The 25,137-nt window shown below is 43.9% G+C and overlaps 1 protein-coding gene across 1 annotated transcript in view; it reads right to left on the reverse strand.

The window, feature by feature from the left end:
* Positions 1–25,137, reverse strand: part of dph1 (diphthamide biosynthesis 1) — an 814,404-nt gene that overhangs the window by 144,850 nt on the left and 644,417 nt on the right. The window contains exon 8 of the mRNA XM_072243260.1: positions 10,191–10,347. Within this exon, the coding sequence (XP_072099361.1) occupies positions 10,191–10,347 (157 nt within the window). The remainder of the gene's footprint in view (positions 1–10,190; positions 10,348–25,137) is intronic.

A 25,137-nucleotide genomic window follows, 5' to 3' on the forward strand; every position in this document is an offset into this window, starting at 1 on the left:
ACATTTCCCCTTCAAATAGGGTTTTTGAATAGAAGCATTTAGGCTCCTGCTAATTGTTTGGCTGCTCCCAGCTCTTGGGTGAGTGGCTAAATGAAGTCTGGAATGAATGGGCGTGCAGACTCGCACAGACTAGTCATTAAGTCTAGTCAGGCAGAATGTAGTCGGAATTAAAAAAAGACATATCAATTCCATTAAAGATCCACAAGCCTATATCCTAACTAATGAATGGGTTTCAAAATGTTTCCCTGGGGGAGGGAGGGGAAAATCGCATTTCATAACAGAAATAAGAGATTAAGAAAATGATTACTTCCATTTCATAAACAGCTATTGTACAACTAAACTGCATTGTGTGGTTTCTCATATTATAAGTACAAAATTTGAAAAATTGCCATATATCTTGGTTCTAGAACACAATTTAGGTCAAATTCCCTGTAGGGTTTGAAATAAAGGTTAACCAGTTTTTCGAGTAATGCATCTTGTTGGTGACAGATGTGGGTTTTTTTCCCCAGGGCCTTATAAAGGAATCATAATGCAAACAAAGCCATTCATTCTAGCTCATCCTTACTGGCACTTTGAAGGAGCATGCCAATTAGTTCCAATCCCAGCCCTTTCTCCAACCTCCTGCCCGGTGATAGTAACAGGAAGAGAGCATGACCTGGATGATGGAGGTCTTTGATGAAGAATGTTGCCTTTTTGTGGCAGCACTCCTTGCAAATGTACTCATTCATAGAGAGGGCTTTGCCTGGGGTGGACACCACTTTCTGTTGACTCCTCTGTTCCTGGGTATTGGTGTTTCCATACCAGTAAGGATACTGTGCACTATAGAAGTTTGTAAAAGTTTTCGGTGACATGCCGAATCTACACAAACTTCTAAAAAAGTAGAATTGCTGTCAAGCCTTCTTTGTGATGGTACTTATGTGCTGGTCTCAGTGCAGACCCTCTGAAGAATAAGCATGTCATATAAAATTTTGACAAACTTCTATAAATGCACAGTGAGGAGTATATTGACCAGCTGCATCATAGCTTGGTATGGAAATATCAAAACCCTTGAATGGTAATGCTCTCAGAAAGTAGTGGACTTAGTCTAGTCCATCATAGGTAAAATCCTCCCCACCACTGAGCACATCTACATGGAGCACTGTCACAGGAAAGCAGCATCAATCATCAAAGACTCCCACCAACCAGACCATGCTCTCTTCATGCTGCTGCCATCGGGAAGGAGGTACAGAAGCCTCAGGGCCCAGACTAACAGTATTACCCCTTAAATTAAACCAATCAGATAACTTCACTCACCCCAACACTGAATTGATTCCACGACCTATGGACTCACTTTCAAGGACTCTATAACTAATGTTCTCAATATTTATTTATCTGTACTATTTGTTGTCTTTTGCTTATTGGTTGTTTGTCAGCTTGTGTGCACTTTTCATTGATCAATTATGTTTCTTTGTAGTTACTGTGAATGCCCACAAGAAAATGAATCTCAGAGTCTTATGTGGTGACATATATGTACTTTGTTAATAAATTTACTTGGAACTTTGAACTGATATGATAACACTAAGGAATTTAAAGAACACAACTGAAGTTAAGCTGTGTAATGAGACTAATCAGATGGGCAGATCAGCTGAACAGGGCATGAGAGATTCTGCAGATACTGGGAATCACTGGAGGAACTCAGAGGGTCGGGAAGCATCTATGAAGGGAAATGGACAGCCAGTGTTTCATATCGAGACCCTTCCTCAGGACTCATCAGTTTACTATACTCAATAGTTCAATGGTTCCATTTAATATCAGAGAATGTATACAGTATACAACCTGAAATTCTTACTCTTTGCAGACATCCAGGAAACAGAAAAAAACCCAAAGAATGGATGATAGAAACATAACATCTCAGGTAACATCTATGGAATGGGCTGTGGTGTATTAAGAGGAATAATATCCTATGGACTGAAAAATATCCTACTCTGGAGGGTGCCAGATTTTTGGAGATTTTCCATATATCCTCAGAACTCTTTCATTGTTGTCCAGCACACAATGTTGGAAGGATGCTTGATCTAACCATCTACCCATGGGCAAAAACACATCACTGTCACTCACCAGCAACTCCCTCTTCTATAGTCATTTAATGCCTCCAGCACAGATCCTTGCTGAGTCATGAAGACCCAGTTTATGGAGCTCTGTACATACGAGAGACTGGCAGGATGGACGGGGAGGTGGATTTACCAGCTGCTGTGGATCTTTAGGTGTCTCTTCCTGGGTGGGAATGGGTCATTTCTGCTCACCTTTCATCCCCAAAGCCACAGCGCTTGGGGGCTGGGTAGAGCCGGGCAGAGCTGGGAGCACAGAACAGGCTCACTCAGGGGGTCAGTGAGGATGGCTGGTGGCCGCTCATCCCTGCTCTCAGGAATAATTTATATTATTGTAGGGTTCTCAGTAATGTTAACTGCTAAGGCTAATGAAATGGCTTCTCTGTAATGTTAACTGCTGATGTAATGGTTTCTCTGTAGCAGCGATGTTTGGTTATAACCACAGATAACGGATAGCTAACCAACGGGAGAGATGTGATTCTATCTTGTATGTCTGGGAACCGAGTTTTTGGCGGGCGTTGAGCGCTCGTTGATCACTGGATGGAATCTACGGGAATTCGAGGGTCCAGAAGTTAGTGGCGTTTCGGCAGAGATTGTTTAAGGAAGAACACCGGAGGCGTGAGCTCCAGTGATTTTTGTGCATGAACTGTTAACTTTAATAAGAGTGGCGCCTTTGTCTTTTATATTTTGTTTCTCTACTAACCACACAACAAAATAAGAGTTATAAAGTGTAATCACTTAATTGCTTATTGTGTACTGTGTAATATTTGTGTTGTGAGTTTGTACTGGGATACATTACACAGCATCCACCCAAACCTGGATGCCTTACTTGGCAGGGCCGAAAGCTGATTCCCCAAGACGAATGTGCGGGCTACATTATAATTTCACTTTGTACCAATGAAAAGCCTGAGGTTTTTCCAACATTAAAGATGCATTTAATTTCAAAATTTAAGGCGAACATGAGAGGGTGGTGAGAATGTGGGACGAGCTGCCAGTGAAAGTGGTGGCTGCAGGTTCGATTTCAACTTTTAAGTGAAGGTACGTGAATGGGAGGATATGGAGGGCTATGGCCTAGGTCCAGGTCAATGGCACTAGGCAGTACAACCACTTGGCATGGACTAGATGGACTGAAGCGCCTGTTTCTTTGATGTAGTGCTTTGTGAATCCATGACTCAAAGTCTTCCAGCATTATGATCACGGACAGTCAATGAATGGGCTTGAAGCAGAGTCTCGGCCCAAAACTTTGTCTGTTTATTCCTTTTCACAGATGCTGCCTGATCACAGGAGGCGGGGCTAAGATATCACCAGAGGGCTCATCTGCAAAACAGCTTAATTTCTCCTCTTTAGTGTCTCTTTTTCCCTTTTCAAGGTGGATGGGAGTCCGTGATTCTCAGCTGCACCCAAACTGGGGTTCTTTACCTCTTCCAGAGCTCACTGATCAGTTGTTTTCGATATTCCCAGGATGCTTCCTGGAAGATGCGCTTCTTCGGGGTGAGGCTCTGTGGCCCTGGGATGAACCAATTCCATGCCGGTGTAACCGACTGAGGTGCCGCGGGAGAACTGAACATTGCATTGTGACAGCGGATGAGGCTGTCAGAGGCCTTTGTACTCAGGCAGTTGCTCTCTCTCTCTTACCTTCGATGGTGGGGGAGAATTTGCTGGCGATTCTCGAGTGGAAAAACTTGGAATAAAAGCGACACAGCAGACCGTAACATCGTAATCAGTGAGCTGTTTTGTTTTGTTGGTCTCCCCTCTCGCTGTGAAAGAGTGACGACTCTCTGTCCCTTGTTAGTGAGAGAGAAAGAGAGAACCTGTGGCATGTCGAATTGTGGGGTGAACAAAAGTTTTTGCTGGACTGCAGATCATGGTCCCTCTTTGGGGGCTTTGCTATTGCTTGTTTGGTGGGTGGTGGGCGCTGATGCTTTCTACTGAAATAAGTGGGGAGGGGGGAAGGGTTGATGCTTGTGCATGGGAGGGGGAGAGGGGGCTTTGGCGTTCTAATATTTTTCTTTAATTCATTCTTTGGAACTTTCCTTCTGTTTTCGTGGATGTCTGTGAAGAATAAGAACTTCAGGTCACATACTGTATACATTCTCTGATATTAAATGGAAACATTAAGCCATTGAACCTGCTGAGTTCCTCCAGTGTTTTGTGGCGTGTTGTAATTAATTAACTCTCCACCCAGACTTTTTACCCTGCCTGCCCCTTACAACTTGCAATATTTCTAATCACAAGCTGAACAGTGCAATCTCCATGAAGAAACTGAAAAAAAAGATCAAAAACATTTGGTCTACTTGGATTTCCATTGTTTGGGTTGTTGGTCGTCAACAGTAGGGAACACACAAGAGGCCTGAACTGAAGAGTGTAGCTGGGTCAGTGTGAGGAGGAAAATCCCTTATTTCAGGTGAATGAAACTATTGGAGAGGGTCACACTGATAGCCTTGATGTAAAATGCGATCTCTGGCATAATTCACAATCACTGATAATGTTATCTATCATTATTTAAAGAGTGTCACTCCTCCTGCCCTTTCTCCCGTGGTCCACTCTCCTCTCCTGTCAGATTCCTTCTTCTTCAGCCTTTTACCTTTTCAACCTATCACCTCCCAGCTTCTTACTTTATTGCCCTCCCCCACCCACCTTCCCCCTCATCCGTTTTCACCTATCACTTTCCAGCTTGTACTCCTTCCCCTTAGAAACATAGAAAACCTACAGCACAATACAGGCCCTTCGGCCCACAAATTTGTGCCGAATATGTCCCTACCTTAGAAATTACTAGGCTTACCCATAGCCCTCTATTTTTCTAAGCTCCATGTACCTATCTGAAAGTCTCTTAAAAGACCCTATCGTATCCACCTCCACCACCATTGCCAGCAGCCCATACCACGCACTCACCACTCTCTGAGTAAAAAACTTAACTCTGACATCTCCTCTGTACCTACCCCCCAGCACCTTAAACCTGTGTCCTCTTGTGGCAACCATTTCAGCCCTGAGAAAAAGCCTCTGACTATCCACACGATCAATGCCTCTCATCATCTTTTACACCTCTATCAGGTCACCTCTCATCCTCTGTTGCTCCAAGGAGAAAAGGCCAAGTTCACTCAACCTGTTTTCATAAGGCATGCTCCCCAATCTTGGCAACATCCTTGTAAATCTCCTCTGCACCCTTTCTATGGCTTCCACATCTTGTCCCACCTTTTTATTCTGACTTCTGCCTCTTTGCTTTCCTGATGAAGGATCTCAGCCCAAAACGTCAGCTCTTTATTCTCTTCCCTGACCTGCCGTGTTTCCTCAGAATTTTATGTGTGTTATTCTGGATTTCTAGCATCTGCAGAATCTCGTGTTTTTGGTATCCATCAAAACAAATATTATTCTGAGCCACGTGGGGTGAGATTAAGACAGACGAGGGAAAAGGTTTGTGTAAGTTTTAAAGAAAGCTTAGAGGAAGGGAACACACAAAATGCTGGAGGAACTCAGTGGGCCAGGCAGTATCCATGGAAAAGAGTACAGTCGATGTTTCGGGCCAAAACCCTGCGTCTGCTGAAGGGTCCCAGCCCATAACTTCGACTGTGCTCTTTTCCTTAGATGTTGCCTTGCCTGCTGAGTTCCTCCAGCATTTTGTGTGTGTTGATTGGATTTCCAGCATCTACAGATTTCCTCGTATCTGCAGATTTTCTTTCGTTTGTTGTTAGAGGAAGGAAAGAAATCTTTGAAGTTTAGTAAGGGAATTCCATAGTTCCCTTCGCCGTCAATGATGGGGAAACAAACAAGAGGACAGAATTGGGGGAGTGCAGAAGTCTCAGACAGTTGCACCCTGAGAGGAGGTTATGGGGATGGGGAGGAACAAGGCAAATGTGGAATATGAACCAAGTAGAAGAAATGGTGTTGCTGTACTAGAAGAGTGAGGGGATTTTATGTGATGCAGCTGTTTTGGATGAGCAGGTTCATGAAGATAGGTGATGCTGAAACCACTTCCTCTTGTGGCAACCAACACACCTTCGCTCTGCAAAGACACACAGCAGGATAAACATTTTTTTTTCATACTGGATCTCTGAAAACATGCAGATACAACAGATGTTGCAGATGGCTTAGAATCTCTCCTGATGTTTCACCCTGAAGGCAAAACCTGGTGGACTTTCTGTACTGGCAACAGAACAAAGGAAGAGAGGTCTCCTTGGTGCTGACTGACCTTTCTGTGAGGTCAATCCCAGTCTGAAACAGACTGTGACTAGAGAGTAAAACCACCCACTGGATTAATGAAATATATAACAGGGCTATTAATAAACATCCTCTCCACATCCCCCACCCCGCCTCCAGTCTCCAGTTCTCTAATGGAAAAACCAGATCCCAATATATATTTTGTCCATATATTTTATGGTATACAGTAGTTGGCACACACCGTTAGAACAGCCATGCTGGCAGCTGCCTGCCTCTGCCAAGACCCAAACCAACAGCCAGAGTGTGCGAGGTGAGAAAAGGGTCCCAGCTGTTCTGCTGCACTTCTGAGAAACTCCAAAAATAAAACTTCAGCGTTCCGCGTCGCCTGATGGTGGGAGTAAGGGGATCCAAAAGACTTAAAAAGAGGGATCAGGCAAGGATGGTGCTCCTGTAAGGCGAGTTCATCATCTCTCAGTGGCTGCTGGGGAGGGTGGGAAGGAGGCGACGAAAATCTCCTGTGGTAAGATCCGAGGTCTGGAAGCTTCGGGGATAAAAGGAGACAAAGATCTGCCTTAACTTGCTCTATGCAGTCTGCACACTTGGTCACATTGAAGCAATTACAGATTCAGCTCAGGAACATATTGAACTGCGATTGAAGAAATGGTCTTCTTTCTAATTTTTAATCACTTCTCAGTGAAACGTGAACAATTCTTCTTTACAATTTCTAACCTGACATTTAATTTTAATGGAAGGTTGTTTGAAATCCGGTCCGCATCATATGGACTGAGGCTCCTGTTTAACCTGAACCTGAAGGAACAGACATTGCTTTCGCCAATAGTCCCCAGAAACATGTCACAGAGATTAGCAGTTATCTGAGATCCTTAGATTTCAGGCTGATCACTATGGTGAGAATATTGTTTTCTGTACTAGGTCTAAGGTTTGTAATCAGCATGCTGCCAATATTCTTCCGATGGTTAGAGACACAGACTGAGGCACAGTCAGTGTTTTTTTCCCACGTTTGAGATGTCTAATAGGAGAGAGTATGTACATGGTTAAGATGAGAGAAGATAAGCAGGGCAAGTTTCTTTTACACAGCAGGTGGTGGATGCCTGAAATATGTTGCAAGGGTGGTGATGGTAGAGCTGTTGAAGAGGCTTTTAGATTGACGCATGCAGAGACTGGAGGGATATGGCCCATGTGCAGACAAAAGGAATTAGGTTTAGCATAAAATTGTGGGCCAAAGGGCTGCTCCTGTGCAGTTCTGTTCACTGTTTTACGTTCTATGGGAAGGACTGGAGGCCAATCAGTCCTTCAGCCTGTTTTGCCACTCAATAAAATCATGGCTGATCGGTATGTATCTTATTTGTCTACCTGTGGTTCCTTAAGGGCGTTATAGCCAAGGGGTGGTAATGGGGATAAGCTCCTATGCCAACTCAATGCTCCCAATGGTGTGTGTCTCAAATAGCCTCTGACAACCAAGTCCCTGGCCTTCACATGTGGCTTAGTTATTTAGCCTGGCGGAACCATTTTTACTGACAGAAGAAAGGGCAAAGGTGGGTTATCAGCGTCTTAAAATAAGTCGCCGGGCAGTTGGGGATCGTCAGCATGGTTGGCAGCTCATCTACAAGGAAAACTCTGATCTTAAACCTCTGCTGTCTTGCAGCTATACCCACTCATGGTAAGGCTTCGGGAGTAAATCCCAAGGGACAAATCCAGTGCTGGAGTCCTTGAGATGAGCTCAGCACTGATTTGCAATTTCTGTGATGCTGCTGGTGCCAAACTGTATCAGTCACTGCTGTTCCTTTGGGTTCATCAGATGCGTGGAGAGGGGGAGCTTGCTACATAGGCAACAGCTTGCTCTCTGTATCGTACTGCCCTGGCTTGCATAGATAGCTAGGATGCAACATTCATGGTCAAACCTGACAATGGAGCCTTGAAAAGTGTCTACCTGCACTGCACTCCGCTGTGACGTTAACACTATATCTGCATTCTGTTATGGTGTTGCTTTTGTATCAACCCAATGCAGTTATGTAGAGAATCATCTGTCTGAATGGCAGGCAGACAAAAGGCTTTTCACTAGTACATATGACTATATAAGAAAAAACAATGACCTTTTATCTTAACCGTATTCATTGTCCCTTTCATGAATTTCTCTAGAAAATAACCTAGCAGACTCAGATACCATTTATTACTGAGCTAGCATCAATTACATTTACTGGGAGAGAACTCCACACTTCCACTACACTTCCTGTGAGGAGAAGTTTCCAAACTTCACCTCTGAATGGTTAAGTTGGTTGTTAGGGTCAGTTTCTTCGGTCTAAGTTATAGAATCATGGAGTCATACCACACGGAAATAGGGCTTTTTTCCAACTGGTTCATGCTGACCATGATGTCCACCTTAGCGAGTCCTACTTGGCCCATGTCCCTCTAAACATCCCAATAGCCTGTCCTGCTCCAACCACGTTGATGTTACAACCAAGAAAGCACACCGACACCTTTACTTCCTCACAAGGCTAAAGACGTTCGGCATGTCCCCGTCAACCCTGACCAATTTTTTATCAATATAGAAATCATTGGGTGGTGGGGTGGAATACATCTCTACCAAAGGAGGTGTAAGCCACTCCTTCCCTCTGCTAGCCTACAGCTCACCCTTGGGCAAGGTGTAGGACCTGCTTAGCTCCCCAATCAGGGTCACAGAAGCCATGGAAGCAGGAGGTGGACGGTTGTATGAAGAGCCAGTGCATATCACAAGTCCTGGTTATGCGACCACTGATGCCAGACAGACAATCTCTGAAGGGTATTGATAATGGCTGGGGTCGCTGGTCTTGTAAAGTCACTGCCCAGAAGAAGGCAATGACAAACCACGTCTGCAGAAAAATTTGCCAAGAACAATCATGGTCATAGATTATGAACGCCACATCATACGACACGGCAGATAATGATGATGACGATAGAAATCTGAAGGCATAACAGCTTGGTATAGAAACTGCTCTGCATGACAACGCACGTAACTGCAGAGAGTTGTGGACACAGCTCTGCACATCACAGGAAGCAGCCCCACTCTATTTATACTTCTCACTGCCTCAGTAAAGCAGAGAGAATAATCAAAGGTCCCACCCACCCAGGATGCTCTTCCTTCTCCCCCCTCCATTGGACAGAATCCTGAACGTGCGTACCACCAGGCTCAGGGATAGCTTCTATGCCACTGTTACAGACACTTGAACGGACCTCCTGTATGACCCCACCACCCTCTATTACCTCAGTCACTGAACTCCACCGTAAACACCTTAAACCACTTTTTACACTGTTGTTTACATTGTAAATACATGGGGTATTTATGCACACCTGTACTTTAACCTCTGATTTTTTCTTTTATACAGTAATTATTCTTATAATTGTTGAATGCTGTTTTCCTCTCTTGCATGTCGTGCCAAGACACCACAGCAAATTCCTAATAGATGAATCAAGTTGATCCTTGATAAGATGGATTCTTGGCCCCACGATCTACCTCATTGAGATTCTGTAGTTTATCGTTTCCCCGCATTGTACACTTTTGATAGCTTTTGCACTTTATTCTGCATTGTTACTGTTTTAGCTCAATGCGCTGCAATGATCTGATCGGAACGAACAGTACAGCCTTTCATGTGACAACAATAAACCAATACCAATACCTTTCCTATCCAAAATTCTCCATTTAGCAAGAAAAGGTCTTTTCAGATTGTTAATTCCTTTCAGAATCCTAAAAGAACTCCAACAAATCAGTCCTTTAACATTCCAATTCAATAAATATGTAAGCCTAATTTCCAATCTCTCCAAATCAAACCTTGCAACTTTGTGCCTCGATTTGCAAATTCGACACATCTTTTGAAGAACTGGAAATAACAGACAGTTAAGCCTATGTCTTAATTCCAGCACCACAGTCCTGTAACAGACTTCGACTCTTTGTACCTCCATGATCTTAGGAGACCCTTGCCGTCCGAGTGTTCCAAGAATCAGGCCCCACATCTTTGCCTTTGCTGCCGTCGCTATGGCATCCTTTCTGATCTCCTGCATCGCCACGTGATCGTAGTACTCACGGGAGAGCACTTTGCTGTAGGGATCATACCTGCAATATCAAAGAATACACTCAGTGCCCACTTTATTAGGTACACCTGTACACCTGCTCATTAATGCAAATATTTAACCAGCCAATCATGTGGCAGCAACTCAGTGTATAAAAGCATGCAGACATGGTCAACAGGTTGAGTTGTTGCTCAGACCAAACATCAGGGTGAGGAAGAAATGCGATCTAAGTGACTTTGACCTTGGAATAATTGTTGGTGCCAGATGGGGTGGTTTGAATATCTTAGAAACTGTTGATCTCCTGAGATTTTCAGGCACAACAATCTCTAGACTTTACAGAGAATAGTGCAAAAGAACTATAAATCTCCAGTGAGTGGCAGTGTTGTGGGTGAAAACTCTGTGTTAATGAGAGAAGTCAGAGGAGAATGGCCAGACTGCTTCAAGCTGACAGGAAAGTGACAGTAACTCAAATAACCTCAGTATTATGTAGAAAAGCAACTCTGAACACTCAACACATCAAACCTTAAGGTGGATGGCTACAGCAGCAGAAGGCCATGAATAAAGTGGCCACAGAGTGCACACACCATTGAGAGGGTGAGCAAGCTACTGAGGTCACCTCAACGGGGCAGTTCGTTAAGAGTTGATCACATGAAGTGGAGAAACAGAAGCTTGTACATTTCTGTAGCACCTTTCACTGCTCAGGACAATCCCAAAGAACTTTGCAGGCAATGAAGTATTTCTGAATTATAGCCAGTATTGTAATGTATGGAACAGAACACAGACCAACAGAGTGCAAGAAGAGGCTCTCCGGCCTACAATTATTGTGCTGACCATAATACAAAATTAAACTGATTCTAAACATAAGAGGTTCTGTGGATGCCAGAAATCCAGAGCAACGCACACACACACACACACACAAAATGCTTCAGGAACTCGGCAGGTCAGGCAGTGTCTATGGAGGATATTGAACAGTCACCATTTCAGGATGATACCCTTCATCGGACTGAAAAACTAATTGTAAATGCCTAGACAGGATCTACAACCCTCCATTCTCGGCACATTTACACACCTGCTTAAATGGCTCCTGAACTCCGTTATTTCATCTGCAAAACAGGTTATTAAGTTTATACCCCGGGAGTTTCCACTAGCATCATGAGTGCGCAACTTGTTTTGGTAATGTTGGTCAAGGGAAGACCTCGTGTGCTGTCCTTTGAAGGGGTGGTGGGGTCTTTAAAGTCCTGTAGGGTTGGCACACATGGCTTTTGTTCAGTGTGTAGCCCCAAAGACAGTGGAATGCTCCCTCAATACATATTCAAGAAGTCTGGGATGGGGAACCAACACTGGTTCTGCCAGTGATACTCGAAGAGATTGTTGGTGCCGGCCTGTCTTCTTTCCCACCAGGGGATATGTATGGCTTCCACTCAATACAGGACTGTAAGGTGTTAAGTGGAGCATTGGCAGGTTGCCTGGTAGTTCACAACAACAACAATAACTCATATTTACGTAGCATCTTTATGGTAGCTGAATTGAATTTAACAGCAGGGAGGTTATGCTGCAACTGTACAGGGTACTGGTGAGGCCACACCTCGAGTACTGTGTGCAGTTCTGGTCTCCTTACTTGAGGAAGGATATACTGGCTTTGGAGGTGATGTAGAGGAGGTTCACCAGGTTGATTTCAGAGATGAGGGGGTTAGACTAGGAGGAGAGATTGAGTTGCCTGGGACTGTACTTGGGGAAATTCAGAAGAATGAGAGGAGATCTAATAGAAACATATATAATTATGAAAAGGATAAATAAGACAGAGGCAGAAAAGTTGCCTTCACTAGTAGGTGAGACTAGAACTAGGGGACATAGCCTCAAGATTCGGGGAAGTAGATTTAGGACGGAGATGAGGAGGAACAGTTTTTCCCAGAGAGTGGTGAATCTGTGGAATTCTCTGCCCAATGAAGTAGTGCAGGCTACCTCAGAAAATATACTTAAGACAAGGTTGGACAGATTTTTGCATAGTAGGGGAATTAGGGTTATGGGCAAAAGGCAGGTAGGTGGAGACGAGTCCATGGCCAGATCAGCCATGATCTTATTGAATGGCGGAGCAGGCTCGACGGGCCAGATGGCCGACTCCTCCTCCTATTTCTTATGTGTTCTTATGAAAGTCAGGGTGTTATTGTACCCGGGCACGGTGGGCTGAGCTGTGGACTCACAGCTCCCGTGATGCGGGTTTACGGCGGCACAGTAGTCTATATCACTCTGCAGCGCCAGTGCCTGTGGTTCAATTCTGCCACTCTCACTGCCTCAGTAAAGCAGCCAGAATAATCAAATAATCTTCTCCCTTCTCCCTTTGGGTAGGAGATACAAAAGCCTGAAAGCTCGAACCACCAGGCTCAAGGACAGTTACCAGACTATTGAATGGACATCTTGTACGATAAGATGAACTCTTGCCCTCACCATTTATCTTGTTATAGAAACATAGACAACCTACAGCACAATACAGGCCCTTCCGCCCAAAAAGCTGTGCCGAACATGACCTTACCTTAGAAATTACCTAGGGTTACCCATAGCCCTCTATTTTTCTGAGCTCCATGTACCTGTCCAGGAGTCTCTTAAAAGACCCTATCGTATCCACCTCCACCTCTGTCGCCGGCAGCCCATTCCGTGCATTCCATGCACTTACTACTCTCTGCGTAAAAAACTTACCCCTGACATCTCCTCTGTACCTACTTCCAAGCATCTTAAAACTGTGCCCTCTTGTGCTAGCCATTTCAGCCCTGGGAAAAAGCTTCTGATTATCCACACGATCAATACCTCTCATCATCTTATACACCTCTATCAGGTCACCTCTCATCCTCCGTCGCTCCGAGGAAAAAAGGCCAAATTCACTCAACCTATTCTCATAAGGCATGTTCCTCAATCCAGGCAACGTCCTTGTAAATCTTCACTGCACCCTTTCTATGGTTTCCAAATCCTTCCTGTAGTGAGGCGACCAGAACTGAGCACAGTACTCCAAGATCTTGCACTTTGTCTACCTGAACTACAGTTTTTCAGTATCTATTTCACTTCATTCTGAATTGTTATTGTTTTAGCTCAATGCACTGTGTAATGATTTGATCTGTATAAACAGTATACAAGACAAGCTTTTCACGGTATATGGGTACATGTGACAATAATAAACTGCCATCAATATCAACAAGCAGAAAAAGGTTGTTATGTTAATTCCCAGATAATTACTTCCAGTTGTCGGTGATGTTAAGTGCAGATAAAATCCAGCAGCAATTCACTTGCTATTATGTCGGCTAGCTACTTACATAGATTATGGGGATTTTTATTTTTAACTTTACAAATCCAGGCAGAATTTATCTTCCCCAGCCATGTCCCCCCAGCTGCTCCGCCAGCAGAGTTTGATATTTATGGAATCATTTCCCAAAAAGACTCTTGACCTGTAAACACCTCTGCAGGAAAATCTACTGCTTCCACAGAGTGGGAAGATTGATAAGGTTGCAAAATGGGTGTATTAGCTTCCTACATCCAGTCAAGGTGGCAGAACAAATATCTTGGAAAATCTACAACAAATAACTTGAAAATTCAAAAGTTCAATGATCAATGTAAATCTATTATTAAAGTACGTACAAGTCACTATGTCTGCTGTCCTATATCACAAGTGCCTTGAGGTTAATTTTCTTCCAGGCTTACAACAGAATCAATGAAAAACTATACACAGGCTGACAAACAGCCAAGGTCCAAAACAAGACGCATGTGCAAATACGAAAAAACTGAAGTAATGATAATAGTAAATCATCATCATAATTATGTGCCATGTCTTATTAAGTGGGTGATCACGGTCTCATGGCCATGATTGCTCTTGGTGAATTTTTCTGCAGAAGTAGTTTGCCATTGCCTTCTTCTGGGCAGCGTCTTTACAAAATGGGTGACTCCAGCCATTACCAATACTCTTCGGAGATTGTCTGCCTGGCATCAGTGGTCACATAACCAGGACTTGTGATATGCACCAGCTGCTCATACGACCATCCACCACCTACTCCCATGGCTTCATGTGACTCTGACCGGGAGGGTGGGCGGCTAAGTAGGTGCCACACCTTGCCCGAGGGTGACCTGCAGGCTAATGGAGGGAAGGAGCGCCTTACATCTCCTTTGGTAGAGATGTATCTTCATCCCACCACCCACCCTAATAATAAAGAAACACCTAAATAAATAATACTGAGAACATGAGTTGTGGAGTCCTTAAAAGTGAATTCATAGTCTGTGGAATCAGTTTAGTGTTGAGGTCAGTGAAGTTACCCATGTTGGTTCAGGAGCTGGATGGATGAAGGATAATAACTATTCCTGAACCTGGTGGTATGGGACCTAAGGCTCCTGTTTCTTCTTCCTGGTAGCAGAAGCGAGAAGAGAGCATGAAATCCAGAATGCTGTCAAAACTTGATCCTCTCTGTCCTCAACACAAGCTCTGTGATCCATGCTTCGGTTGAAGAAATCGCTTTGTGGAGAGAACCAGCTGTAAAAAGATAATTACCAATGCATATCTGACCCAATCTCCTCCCCTCCCTCTCTCCTTCCATTTTGCAGGTGAAGTGAGCTTGATATCATCAAGAATTCATTAAAATGGAAACAGGGAGCCGAGTATGAGTAACGAGCACTTACATCTTAACTGCACCTGCTACCCCATTCTATGACTTGTAGTATTAAAGTGATTTTCAAATAAATTATCCCCATAAGTTAACAAGTAAAATATCAGAATCGGGTTTAATATCACCGGTGTATGCCATGATATTTGTTATGACTTTTAGATATGACTCCAAGTAAATTATGATAAATTAGGGCAAGCGATAACAGCATAAAGCCACGAGTCATACAGCACTATAGTACAGAAAAAAGGCATTCGGCCCAACTAGTCCGTGCCAAGCTGTTACTTTGCCTAGTTCCATACTCTCCTACTCATGTACTTCTTCAAACTTGCAGGTTACCCCTAGCACAATCCTTGGCCCGTGATGGTCGTTGATGCAAACAGTGTCTTTTTCATTATTTCAATGTACACTGACAAATAAAGCTAATCATTCTTTTTTCTTTTCTTTCATAATATGGATACGTCTCAGGTTATCAAGTTCAAGTTTAATTGTCATTGAATTCCCATGGAAGCAGCCAAATGAAACAACATTCCTCCATTCCTCCAGGGCCTAGGTACAAACACTCTACAAAAGTGACTAAGCCCTGAGTGTCATGTCCTGCAGACTGATGATATACAGGGCGTTGTTTCAAGAAAAAGTCCAGGCAGCCGCAGGCAAACACAATCTGGCTTGTCTTCCCCCGAGCATATACTGGAGAGCAGTACTGACAGGAGGGGTCAGCCCCAACCTGGCACGGACATCACACCACACCGTCTCTGGTGTCCCCTCCCTAGGCGGCTGCAACAGTCAAGCCCACGGCATGAGGCCCTGGTCCGTGCTACAACCAAGGCCACACAGCTTCCCCGCCATCAGTCTCACCAATGAACCAGGAGCCAGGCGCAGCATTCTACATTACCAAAGTCCAACAGGGTCTTACGATCACAAGAAAAACATCCAAGACAATCACTTACACTGTTGAATCACACACCACCTCTGACGTCTTCCTCCCTGGGCGGCTGAAGCAGACTGCAACATGGTCCAGCTCCACTCGCTAATGGGATGGAGCTGCAGTACTTGATAACCAACAGTGTCTTATGATCATAATAAAGACATAAAGGACGAAGAATTACATCTCTGATTGGACCCAGAGAGGCCGCTGCGCCTGAATGTGACGCCATCTTACCAAATCGTCGTTCTCCTTAGTTTCCCATGACCTTCTGCATGGAAATACAAGTGAAAATACTCCACTTAAGACCTTGGCCCTGTCCCATACTTCTACACGTAGGTGTCCACACTGATCCTTAAGGGTCCATTTCTCTCCCTAGTTACTCTGTTGCTCTTAGAGAATCTCTTAAGATCACCTTATCTGCCGAGGATATCTGATGTCTTCTTTTTGCCCTCCTGATTCCCTTCTTAAGTGTACTTTACATCTCTCACACTCATTTCAAATGTGAAGTCAATGCTGCTTTTAAAGTACAACATGAAGTGGCTAAAGGAACCACAGCTTTTACACCTGTCAAAGCAGGCCTACCTCATTAAGCAGGAAATACCACGTCAGTAATAGGCTCTATGCATTAAAACAGCGGGGCATTCAGAGTGAGGCCAATCCCCCTGGAGAATATATATCCTGTCCTCCTATTCAAGCTTGCAATTCTCATTGCATCAATGGTAATTAATGGACTGTTAATAAGGCACAGCTTTGTTCAAACACTCTCTCTCTTTCTCTCAGTTTAACAAAAAAATTCGGCAGATGCAGGAAATCTTGAGCAACACACACACAAAATGCTGAAGGAACTGAGCAAGTCAGGCATGAGGCCTGATGAAGGGTCCTGGCCCAAAATGTTTACTTCTCTCCGTAGATGCTGCCCGACTTACTGAGTTCTTCCAGCATTGTGTGTGTGTGTGTGTGTGTGTGTGTGTGTGTGTGTGCGCGCGCGCGCGCGCGTGTAGATGCAGAAAATCTTGAGCAACGCACACACAAATTGCTGAAGGAATTCAGCAAGTCAGACAGTGAGTCCACACTACGCAATTACTCATGTGTCCAGTTAACCTGCTAACCCGCACGTCTTTGGAATTTGGGAGGAAACCGGAGCACATTGATGAAAGCTACATGTCGTGGGGAGAATGTACAAACTCCTTACAGACATCAGCAGGAATTGAACCTGGGTCGCAGGCAGTGTAATAGTGTTATGCTAATGTCGGTGTACTTGGGCAGTGTGAGTTATTTGGGCTGGAATAACCTGTACCATACTGCATGACTAAGTAAACAAACAGAATGAACAGTCCGACCATGTCTGTGCCAACCATGATGCCACTTTGTTAATGCCATCTGCCTGAACATGGACAGTCAAGCAGATGGTCTACATCTCTCCACATTCTGGCCTGTTCATGTGGCTGCTTACATGCCTTTTAATTGTTGCTTCTGTATGTGCCTCCAGCCCTTCCCCTGGCAGCATGTTCCATCCACCTACCACTCTGTGTAAAAAACTTCACAGTTCAAAGTGAACTTATTATCAAAGTACATATCTGTCACTATATACAGCCCTGAGATTCATTTTCTTGTGGGCATACTCAATACATCCATGATAGAATAATAACCACAATAAAATCAGTGAGAGACCACACCGACTTGGGTGTTCAACCGGTGTGCAAAAGATAACAAGCTGTGCAAATACAAAAGGAAAGCAATAATAATAATGATAAATAAATAAGCAATAAATATCAAGAACGCAAGATGAAGAGTCCTTGAAAGTGGGTCCACAGATTGTGGGAACAGGTCAGTGATGGGACGAGCAAAGTTATCCCCTCTGGTTTAAGAGCCTGATGGCTGACGGCTTCCTGAACCTGGTGGTGTGGATCCTGAGGCTCCTGTATCCTCTTCCTGATGGCAGCAGCAAGAAGAGAGCACGTCCTGGGTGGTGGGGGTCCCTGATGATGGCTGCTGCTCTCTTAAGAGAATGTTTCCTGTGGATATGCTCAATGGTGGGGAGGCCTTTACCCAAGATGACCTGGGCCGTATCCAGTACTTTCTGTAGGATTTTCTGTTCAAGGGCATTGCTGATTCCATACCAGGCTGTGATGCAGCCTGTCAATATACTCTCCACCACACATCTATAAGAGTTTGTCAAAGTTTTAGATGTCATGCCGAACATTCACAAACTTTAATTAAATTTATATATATTTCTTATTGTAATTTATAGTTTTATTATTATATATTGCAATGTACTGCTGCCACAAAATAACATATTTCATGACATATGCCAGTGATATTAAACCTGATTCTGAACTTGCCTCACATATCTCTCTTACCCCTCTAATATTTGACATTTCTACTCCAGGAAAAGGATGCTTGTCTATCTACCCAGTCTATTCTTCTCATAATTTGATAAACTTCCGTCAGGTGTCCCCTGAGCCTCTGATGCTCCAGCGAAAACAGTCCAAGTTCTTCCGACCTCCACTTGTAGCCGACGGACACTTTGGAGTCATGGACCGCCTATAGTAAATATTTTAAACCACTGAAGAAACCTCAGCAATTCCGTCTCTTCAAAATGCTCCAAATGAATTTGTGGGATAGATGAACCAGTGTCAGCATCCTCTTTGGGATAAGCGTCTCCAGTATCGAGTGTCTGACATTCCAGCAGGACCAGATCACCGCTGCTAGGATTGATCACAAGAATCTGAATCAGGCTTATTATCACTGACGTACATGACATGAATTTTGTTGTCCTGTGGCAGCAGTATAGTGGAAAGACATCAAGTCAAGTCGTCAAATCACCTTTTATTGTCATTTCGACCATAACTGCTGGTACAGTACACAACATACAAATTATGTACATTACAAAATTTAAAAAAAGTGCAAAATAACAATAAGGGGGTGATATTCAAGGGTTACTGGACTGTTCAGAAATGTGATAGTGGAGAGTAAGAAGCTGTTCCTGAATTGTTGAATCTGTGTCTTCAGGCTCCTGTACCTCCACCCTGATGGTCAGACCGTAAGACTATAAGATATTGGAACAGAATTAGGCCACTTGGCCCATTGAGTTGGCTCTGATATTCCATCATGCTGATTCATTATCCCTCCTAACCCCATTCACCTGCCTCTTCCCGTAAACTTTGACACCCCGACTAACCACAAAACCTATCAACCTCTGCTTTAAATATGTTTAATGGCTTGGCTTCCACAGCCATCCATGGCAATGAATTCCACAGACTCACCATGTTTTGGCTGAAGAAATTCCTCCTCACTTCTGTTCTAAGTGGATGTCCATTTATTCTGAGGCTGTGTCTTCTGGTCCTCTGAGTCTGTGCCCTCTGGTCCTGGACTCTCCCACTATAAGAAACAACCACTCTATCTAGGCTTTTCAATATTCAACAGGTTTAAATGATATCACCCCCTCATTCTTCTAAACTCCAGCAAGTACAGGACCAGAACCAACAAATGCTTCTCATATATCATCCCTTTCATTCCCAGAATAATTTTTGTGAATCTCCTCTGAACCCTCTCCAATGACAGCACATCTTTTCTTAGATAAGGGTGCCAAAACTGCTCACAATACTCCAAATGTCCTCTGACTCAATGCCTTATAAAGATTCAGCATCACATCCTTGCTCTTATATTCTAACCTACTTGAAATGAATGCTAACATTGCATTTGCCAATCTTACCACCAACTGAACCTGCAATTTAACCTTTAGAAAATTCTGCACAAGGATTCCAAGTCCCTTTACACCTCTGACTTTTGAATGTTCTTGTTCCTTCCATGCCTTTTTCCTTCTACTAAAGCATATTACCATTCACTTCCCGACATAGTATTCCATCTGCTTCTTTGCCCATTGTCGCAATCTGTCCAAGTCCTTCTGCAGACTTCTTGCTTCCTCAACACTACCTGCCCCTCCACCTATCTTTGTATGGCCTGCAAACCTGTCCACAAAGCCACCAGTTCCATCATCCAAATTGTTCACATATAATGTGAACAGAAGTGGTCCCAATACTGACGCCCGCGGAACACCACGTCACTGGCAGCCAACCAGAATAGGCCCCCTTTATTCCGACTCGGTAGTAATGAGAAAAGGGCATGTCCCGAGGGTGAGGCTCCTTGGTGAAGGACGACGCCTTCTTGAGGCATCACCTCTTGTGGCAAGGAGGCTTTTGCCCATCGTGGAGTTGGTGAGTCTACAACCCTCTGTAGTCTCCTGTGATCCTCTGCACTGAAGGCTTCATACCAGGTGGGGACGTAACCAATCAGAATTCTATGATTCCATGACTCTGTAACTCACTGAAAATTTTAAAAGTCTAATAAAGAACTCCCTTTCACTGTATTCAGTAGTAGAACATAATCAGTAAATCTGCTATTGAATGCCTTGCTGGAATTATCTAGGTAAATCCAGACCGAGTCATGGAAGTGGAGAGGACATTTCTTCTAGTGGGAGAGTCTAAGACTAGGGGGCACAGCCTCAGAATACACTTCAGGCCAAGATCCATCATCGGGGCTGCAAGGAAAGGGTGGGCAGAATCCAGAATATGAGGGTGGTGGGAAGGGGTAGGAGTACCAGCCAGGCTCTTGGCCTGAAACATTGACTTCATTCCCCTCCTTTTGGGTGGTGGTGCAGAGATACGTCTCTACCATAGGATGTGTGAGGCGCTCCTTCCTTCTGATAGCCTGCAGGTCACCCTCCGGCAATGAGTAGCACCTGCTTAGCCCCCCCTGCTTCCTGATCAGGGTCATGTGGCGCCATGGGAGCAGGTGATGGATGGTCGTATGAGCAGCCGGTGCATATCACAAGTCCTGGTTATGCGAGCACTGACACCAGACAGACTATGTCTGAAGAGTATTGATAATGGCTGGGCTCCCCTGTCACTGCCCAGAAGAAGGCAATGGCAAACCACTTCTGCGGAAAGATTTGCTAAGAACAATCGTGGTCTTGGAAAGACCATGACTGCCCACATCAGACAACACGCCACATAATGATAAAGATAATTCCCCTCTTTAGATGCTGCCTGACCAGCATTTTGTGTGCGCTCTGGATTTCCAGTATCTGCAGAATCTCTTGCGCTTGCCTCTGTCATCCTGGATGCAAGCGCTCATGCAGATCTCGTGCCGTGCGGTACTTTAATATTTATCTGGCAGATGTCCATCCTTGCCATTTCAATGACTGCTATTATCACCCTTGTTCCTCCACTGCAGTGACCCTCAAGGAGTCCTACATACGTAAGATATAAGATGCCCTACATACATCAGAACGTGCTGCTCCGTACACTTAATTCTTTCCCCATCTGATGGAAACAAAGAACACTTTACAAAGTTCCATTACGATAAAATATTAACACTGACGGGAGTCATTAAAACACCAGGAAAATGATGAAGAGCTGATGCTCCTTTTTTCCTAATTAACTCAACTCTAATGACTTTTTAGAGGGAAGACTAATTTTTTAAAAGTATAAAAATGTCATTGCTCTTTGATTTGTATAATTTACAAAAATAATCTAGGTAATTCAGTCACTGAGCCGCACTTTGGGAGCCACGTCCCTTTTAGCTTATCCCTTGACCCGCACAATACAAATGTGAATTGTGACACTGTTTAACAGTCACTGAATTTGTAGTGAGAGAGAGAGAGAGAGAGAGAGAGAAAGAAAGAGAGAGGGCAGGAGAGAGAGAGAGGAGGGAGGGAGAGATGAAGGCGATAGAGAGGTAGAGGTACAGAAAGTAACAGAGAGGGAGAGGGAGAGGGGTGAGGGAGAGATGAAGGCAACAGAGAGAGGGACAGAAGGCTAGAGGGTGAGAAAGAGAGAGAGCAGGAGAGGGGGGAAGATGAAGGCAATAAAGAGGGACAGGATAGAAGGTGAGAGGGTGGGGGGGGAGATGAAGGTGATGAAGAAGGAGAGGGCCAGAAGGGGGGGGGGAGGGAGAGAGAGAGAGAGAGAGAGAGAGAGAGAGAGAGAAAACTCACTCGTTTGGCAGAAAAGCAGGAGGATTGCTGAAGAACTCACAAGGCGACACTTACAAAGGTAATGATGCACTCAGAGAATTGTGTCCAGTTTAGGTCACTCTGTTATAGGAAAGATATAGGAGGGATGCCAGAGGTAGGTTTTTCTACATAGAGATTAGTGGTGTATTAGGGACATTTAAGAGACTCTCAGAGGGGCACTTGAGTGAAAGAAAAATGAAGGGCTTTATGGAGGGAAGCATTAGTTCGATAAGGTTAAAAGGTTGAAATGATTGCTGGTGCCAGATGGGGTGTCTATATATCTCAGAATCTGCTGATCTCCTGGGATTTTCACACACAACAGTCTCTTGAGTTTACAGAGAATGTGTGAAAAAAAATCATCCAATGATCGGTAGTTCTGTGGCAGAAAGTGCCTTGTTAATGAGAGAGGTCAGAGGAGAATAACCAGGCTGGTTCCAGGACACATATACAGAAAGGTGCCAGGAAAGGACCAACAATATAATGAAGGCTCCCACCCACTCTGGTTATCAACTATTTGTCCCACTCCCATCTGGGAACAGACTATGCAACATTCACACCAAGACCACCAGATTCTAAAAACAGTTACTTTCCTCGAGCCGTTAGACTGATCAACACCTCTACACATTAACCCACACCACTAGCCTCTAGCACCACTACATACACATGATCTACTGTCACCTTATGTACATTCAATCAGTCTTGTATAATATGCTTTATGGGATTGCTTTTATATTTACACTCAGTGGCCACTTTATTCAATACCTCCTGTACCTAATAAAGCGGCCACTGAGTACTTATTCCACTTCAAGGTTTGATATGTTGTGTATTCAGAGATGCTCTTCTGCACACCACTGTTGTAACGCTTGGTTATTTGAGTTACTGTCACGTTCCTGTCAGCTTGAACCAGTTTCGCCATTCTCCTCTGACCTCTCTCATTAACAAGGTGTTTTTGCCCACAGCACTAATGCTCACTGGATTTTTTTTTGTTTTACTCGTCATTATCTGTAAGCTCTAGAGATTGTTGTGCATGAAAATCACAGGAGGTCAGCAGTTTTTGAGATACTCACACCACCCTGTCTGGCACCACCAATCATTCCGTGATCAAAGTCACTTCGATCACATTTCTTCCCCATTCTGATGTTTGGTGTGAAACAACTGAACCTCTTGACCATCTCTGCATGCTTTCATGCATTGAGTTGCTGCCATATGATTCGCTGATTAGATATTTCCATTAACGAGCAAGTGTACAGGTGTACCAAATAAAGTGTTAATTTATTGTGCTTCTGTTTTCTTTTTTTAAAATTGTGTCCGTTATGCTGCATGGTATCCTCGGTAACAATCATTCCATTATTTTTTTACACTCGTGTACTTAAGAATGAAAATAAACAATCTTGAATCCTGAAATTTCATTAGTTTTGGGGGAATTTTGATTCAGTTAATAAAACAGAGTAAGATACAGTAATGACTCATCTTCTTCATAAATGTCTTTCAGAAAAAGAAATCTATTGTCCCGATGGGACCCTGCACCCAAACTAACATGGGAGTCTCTTTGGGAGGGGGCAGTGAGATCTTGCCTGCAGCGACTTACACTCGGTGGCTATTAAGTACGCCTATCCACCTGCTCGTATCCAATCAGCCAATCATGTGGCAGCAACTCAATGCATAAAAGCATGCAGACATGGTCAAAACTTTCTGTTGTTGTTCAGACCAAACATCAGAATGGGGAAGGAATGTGATCTAAGTGACTTTGACCATGGAATGACTGTTGGTGCCAGAAGGGGTGGTGTGAGTATCCCAAAAACTGATGACCTCCTGTGATTTTCATGCACAACAATCTCTAGAGTTTACAGACAATGGAGAGAAAAACAAAAAAAAAAGTCTAGTGAGCATTAGTTCTGAGGCAGAAACATTACGTTAATGGGAGAGGTCGGAGGAGAATGGCCAGACTGGTTCATGCTGACAGGAAGGTGACAGTAACGCAAATAACCACACATTACAACAGTGGTGTGCAGCAGACCATCTCTGAATACACAACAGGTCAAACCTTGAAGTGGATGGGCTACACTTTATTAGGTAATGGCCACTTAGTGTATATCACAAGTGTAACACCCTGGTTAAGAGTTGTTCTGCTGCGCTATAGGTATTTCATTTTAGCAGTTCTGTAAGAGCAGCTTGTCTGGGTTTGAGCTAAGATAAGAGGCTTGCTATTCAGTTTTGAAACGTGCTGCCAGCCAATCGGGACAGTGGAATTGGGAGAAGGTTCTGGAGAACGTCGGGTCTTTGTTCTTTGTTGGCAGGAGCTGGGCGAAGACAGAGGGAAAAGATGGCTGAGGATGCCGTCCCTGTTGCACAAGGTGCCTTGTGCAGCTGACTGGCTTCGAGAAGGAAGAACCAATACTCCCGTGGGAGACCCGTTTGTTCGAGATGGATTGCCAGTGATGTTCGGAAGGTGGTGTGTGCTTTCACGCAAACCGATGGTCCAGCGCTTCAGTGAGACAAGTTCAAGATGAACTCCAACTTAAGTGCACATTTGACTGTTTAAGAGTAATGGGCCCTCTTTGTTTTTTTCTTTCTGTCATTTAGTAACTGTTTGTTTAAAGTAACATTCTTAAATATATTTCTTTATAAATTGTATGCTGTGTACAATCTGTTATTTTTTTCCTGGGGGCAGTAAACCACACAGCATTCACACAAACTGGGTTTGGGTGAGTGAGACATCCCAGCCTCACAGATTTGGTGGGACCAAAGTTGTATACACCCTAGATGTACGAAGCTGGAGAAAGGTGGGTTTTTCACCACAGGATCCAGCGGCTGTTAGCAAGGGGCTAATAAGCCGGGTTTCCAAAGACACCTAAAAAAAGGGGGGGGGGGTGCTGCTTTCACATGAATCTAAGGTCAGAAAAGTTTCTGCTTTGTGGAAATAGACCTACTGGTAATGAAGTGTGATAGGGAAAGTATTACAAAAACTAAGAGTAGCCTTTATAGGAAGTCTGTATATTTTTTTCTTACATTATAGAAATACAAAACTTCAAATACCTTGATGTTTCTAAAGCTCCTCAGAACATTCTGAAGCTGTGAAAGATACAGTAGAAAGGCAAATCTATAAACCTTTTATCATTGTTGGGTTAAAATCATGGAAGACAGGGTTATGAAAGCCGTACAAGATACACGGCCTTTCTAGCATCTTTCACAAGCCAGAACAAACAACAAGTAGGATTAGATTATAAAAGAACATAGGGAACATAAAAGAAC

The sequence above is a fragment of the Mobula birostris genome, chromosome 25 (assembly GCF_030028105.1).
Source record: "Mobula birostris isolate sMobBir1 chromosome 25, sMobBir1.hap1, whole genome shotgun sequence".
Classification (NCBI taxonomy): domain Eukaryota; kingdom Metazoa; phylum Chordata; class Chondrichthyes; order Myliobatiformes; family Myliobatidae; genus Mobula; species Mobula birostris.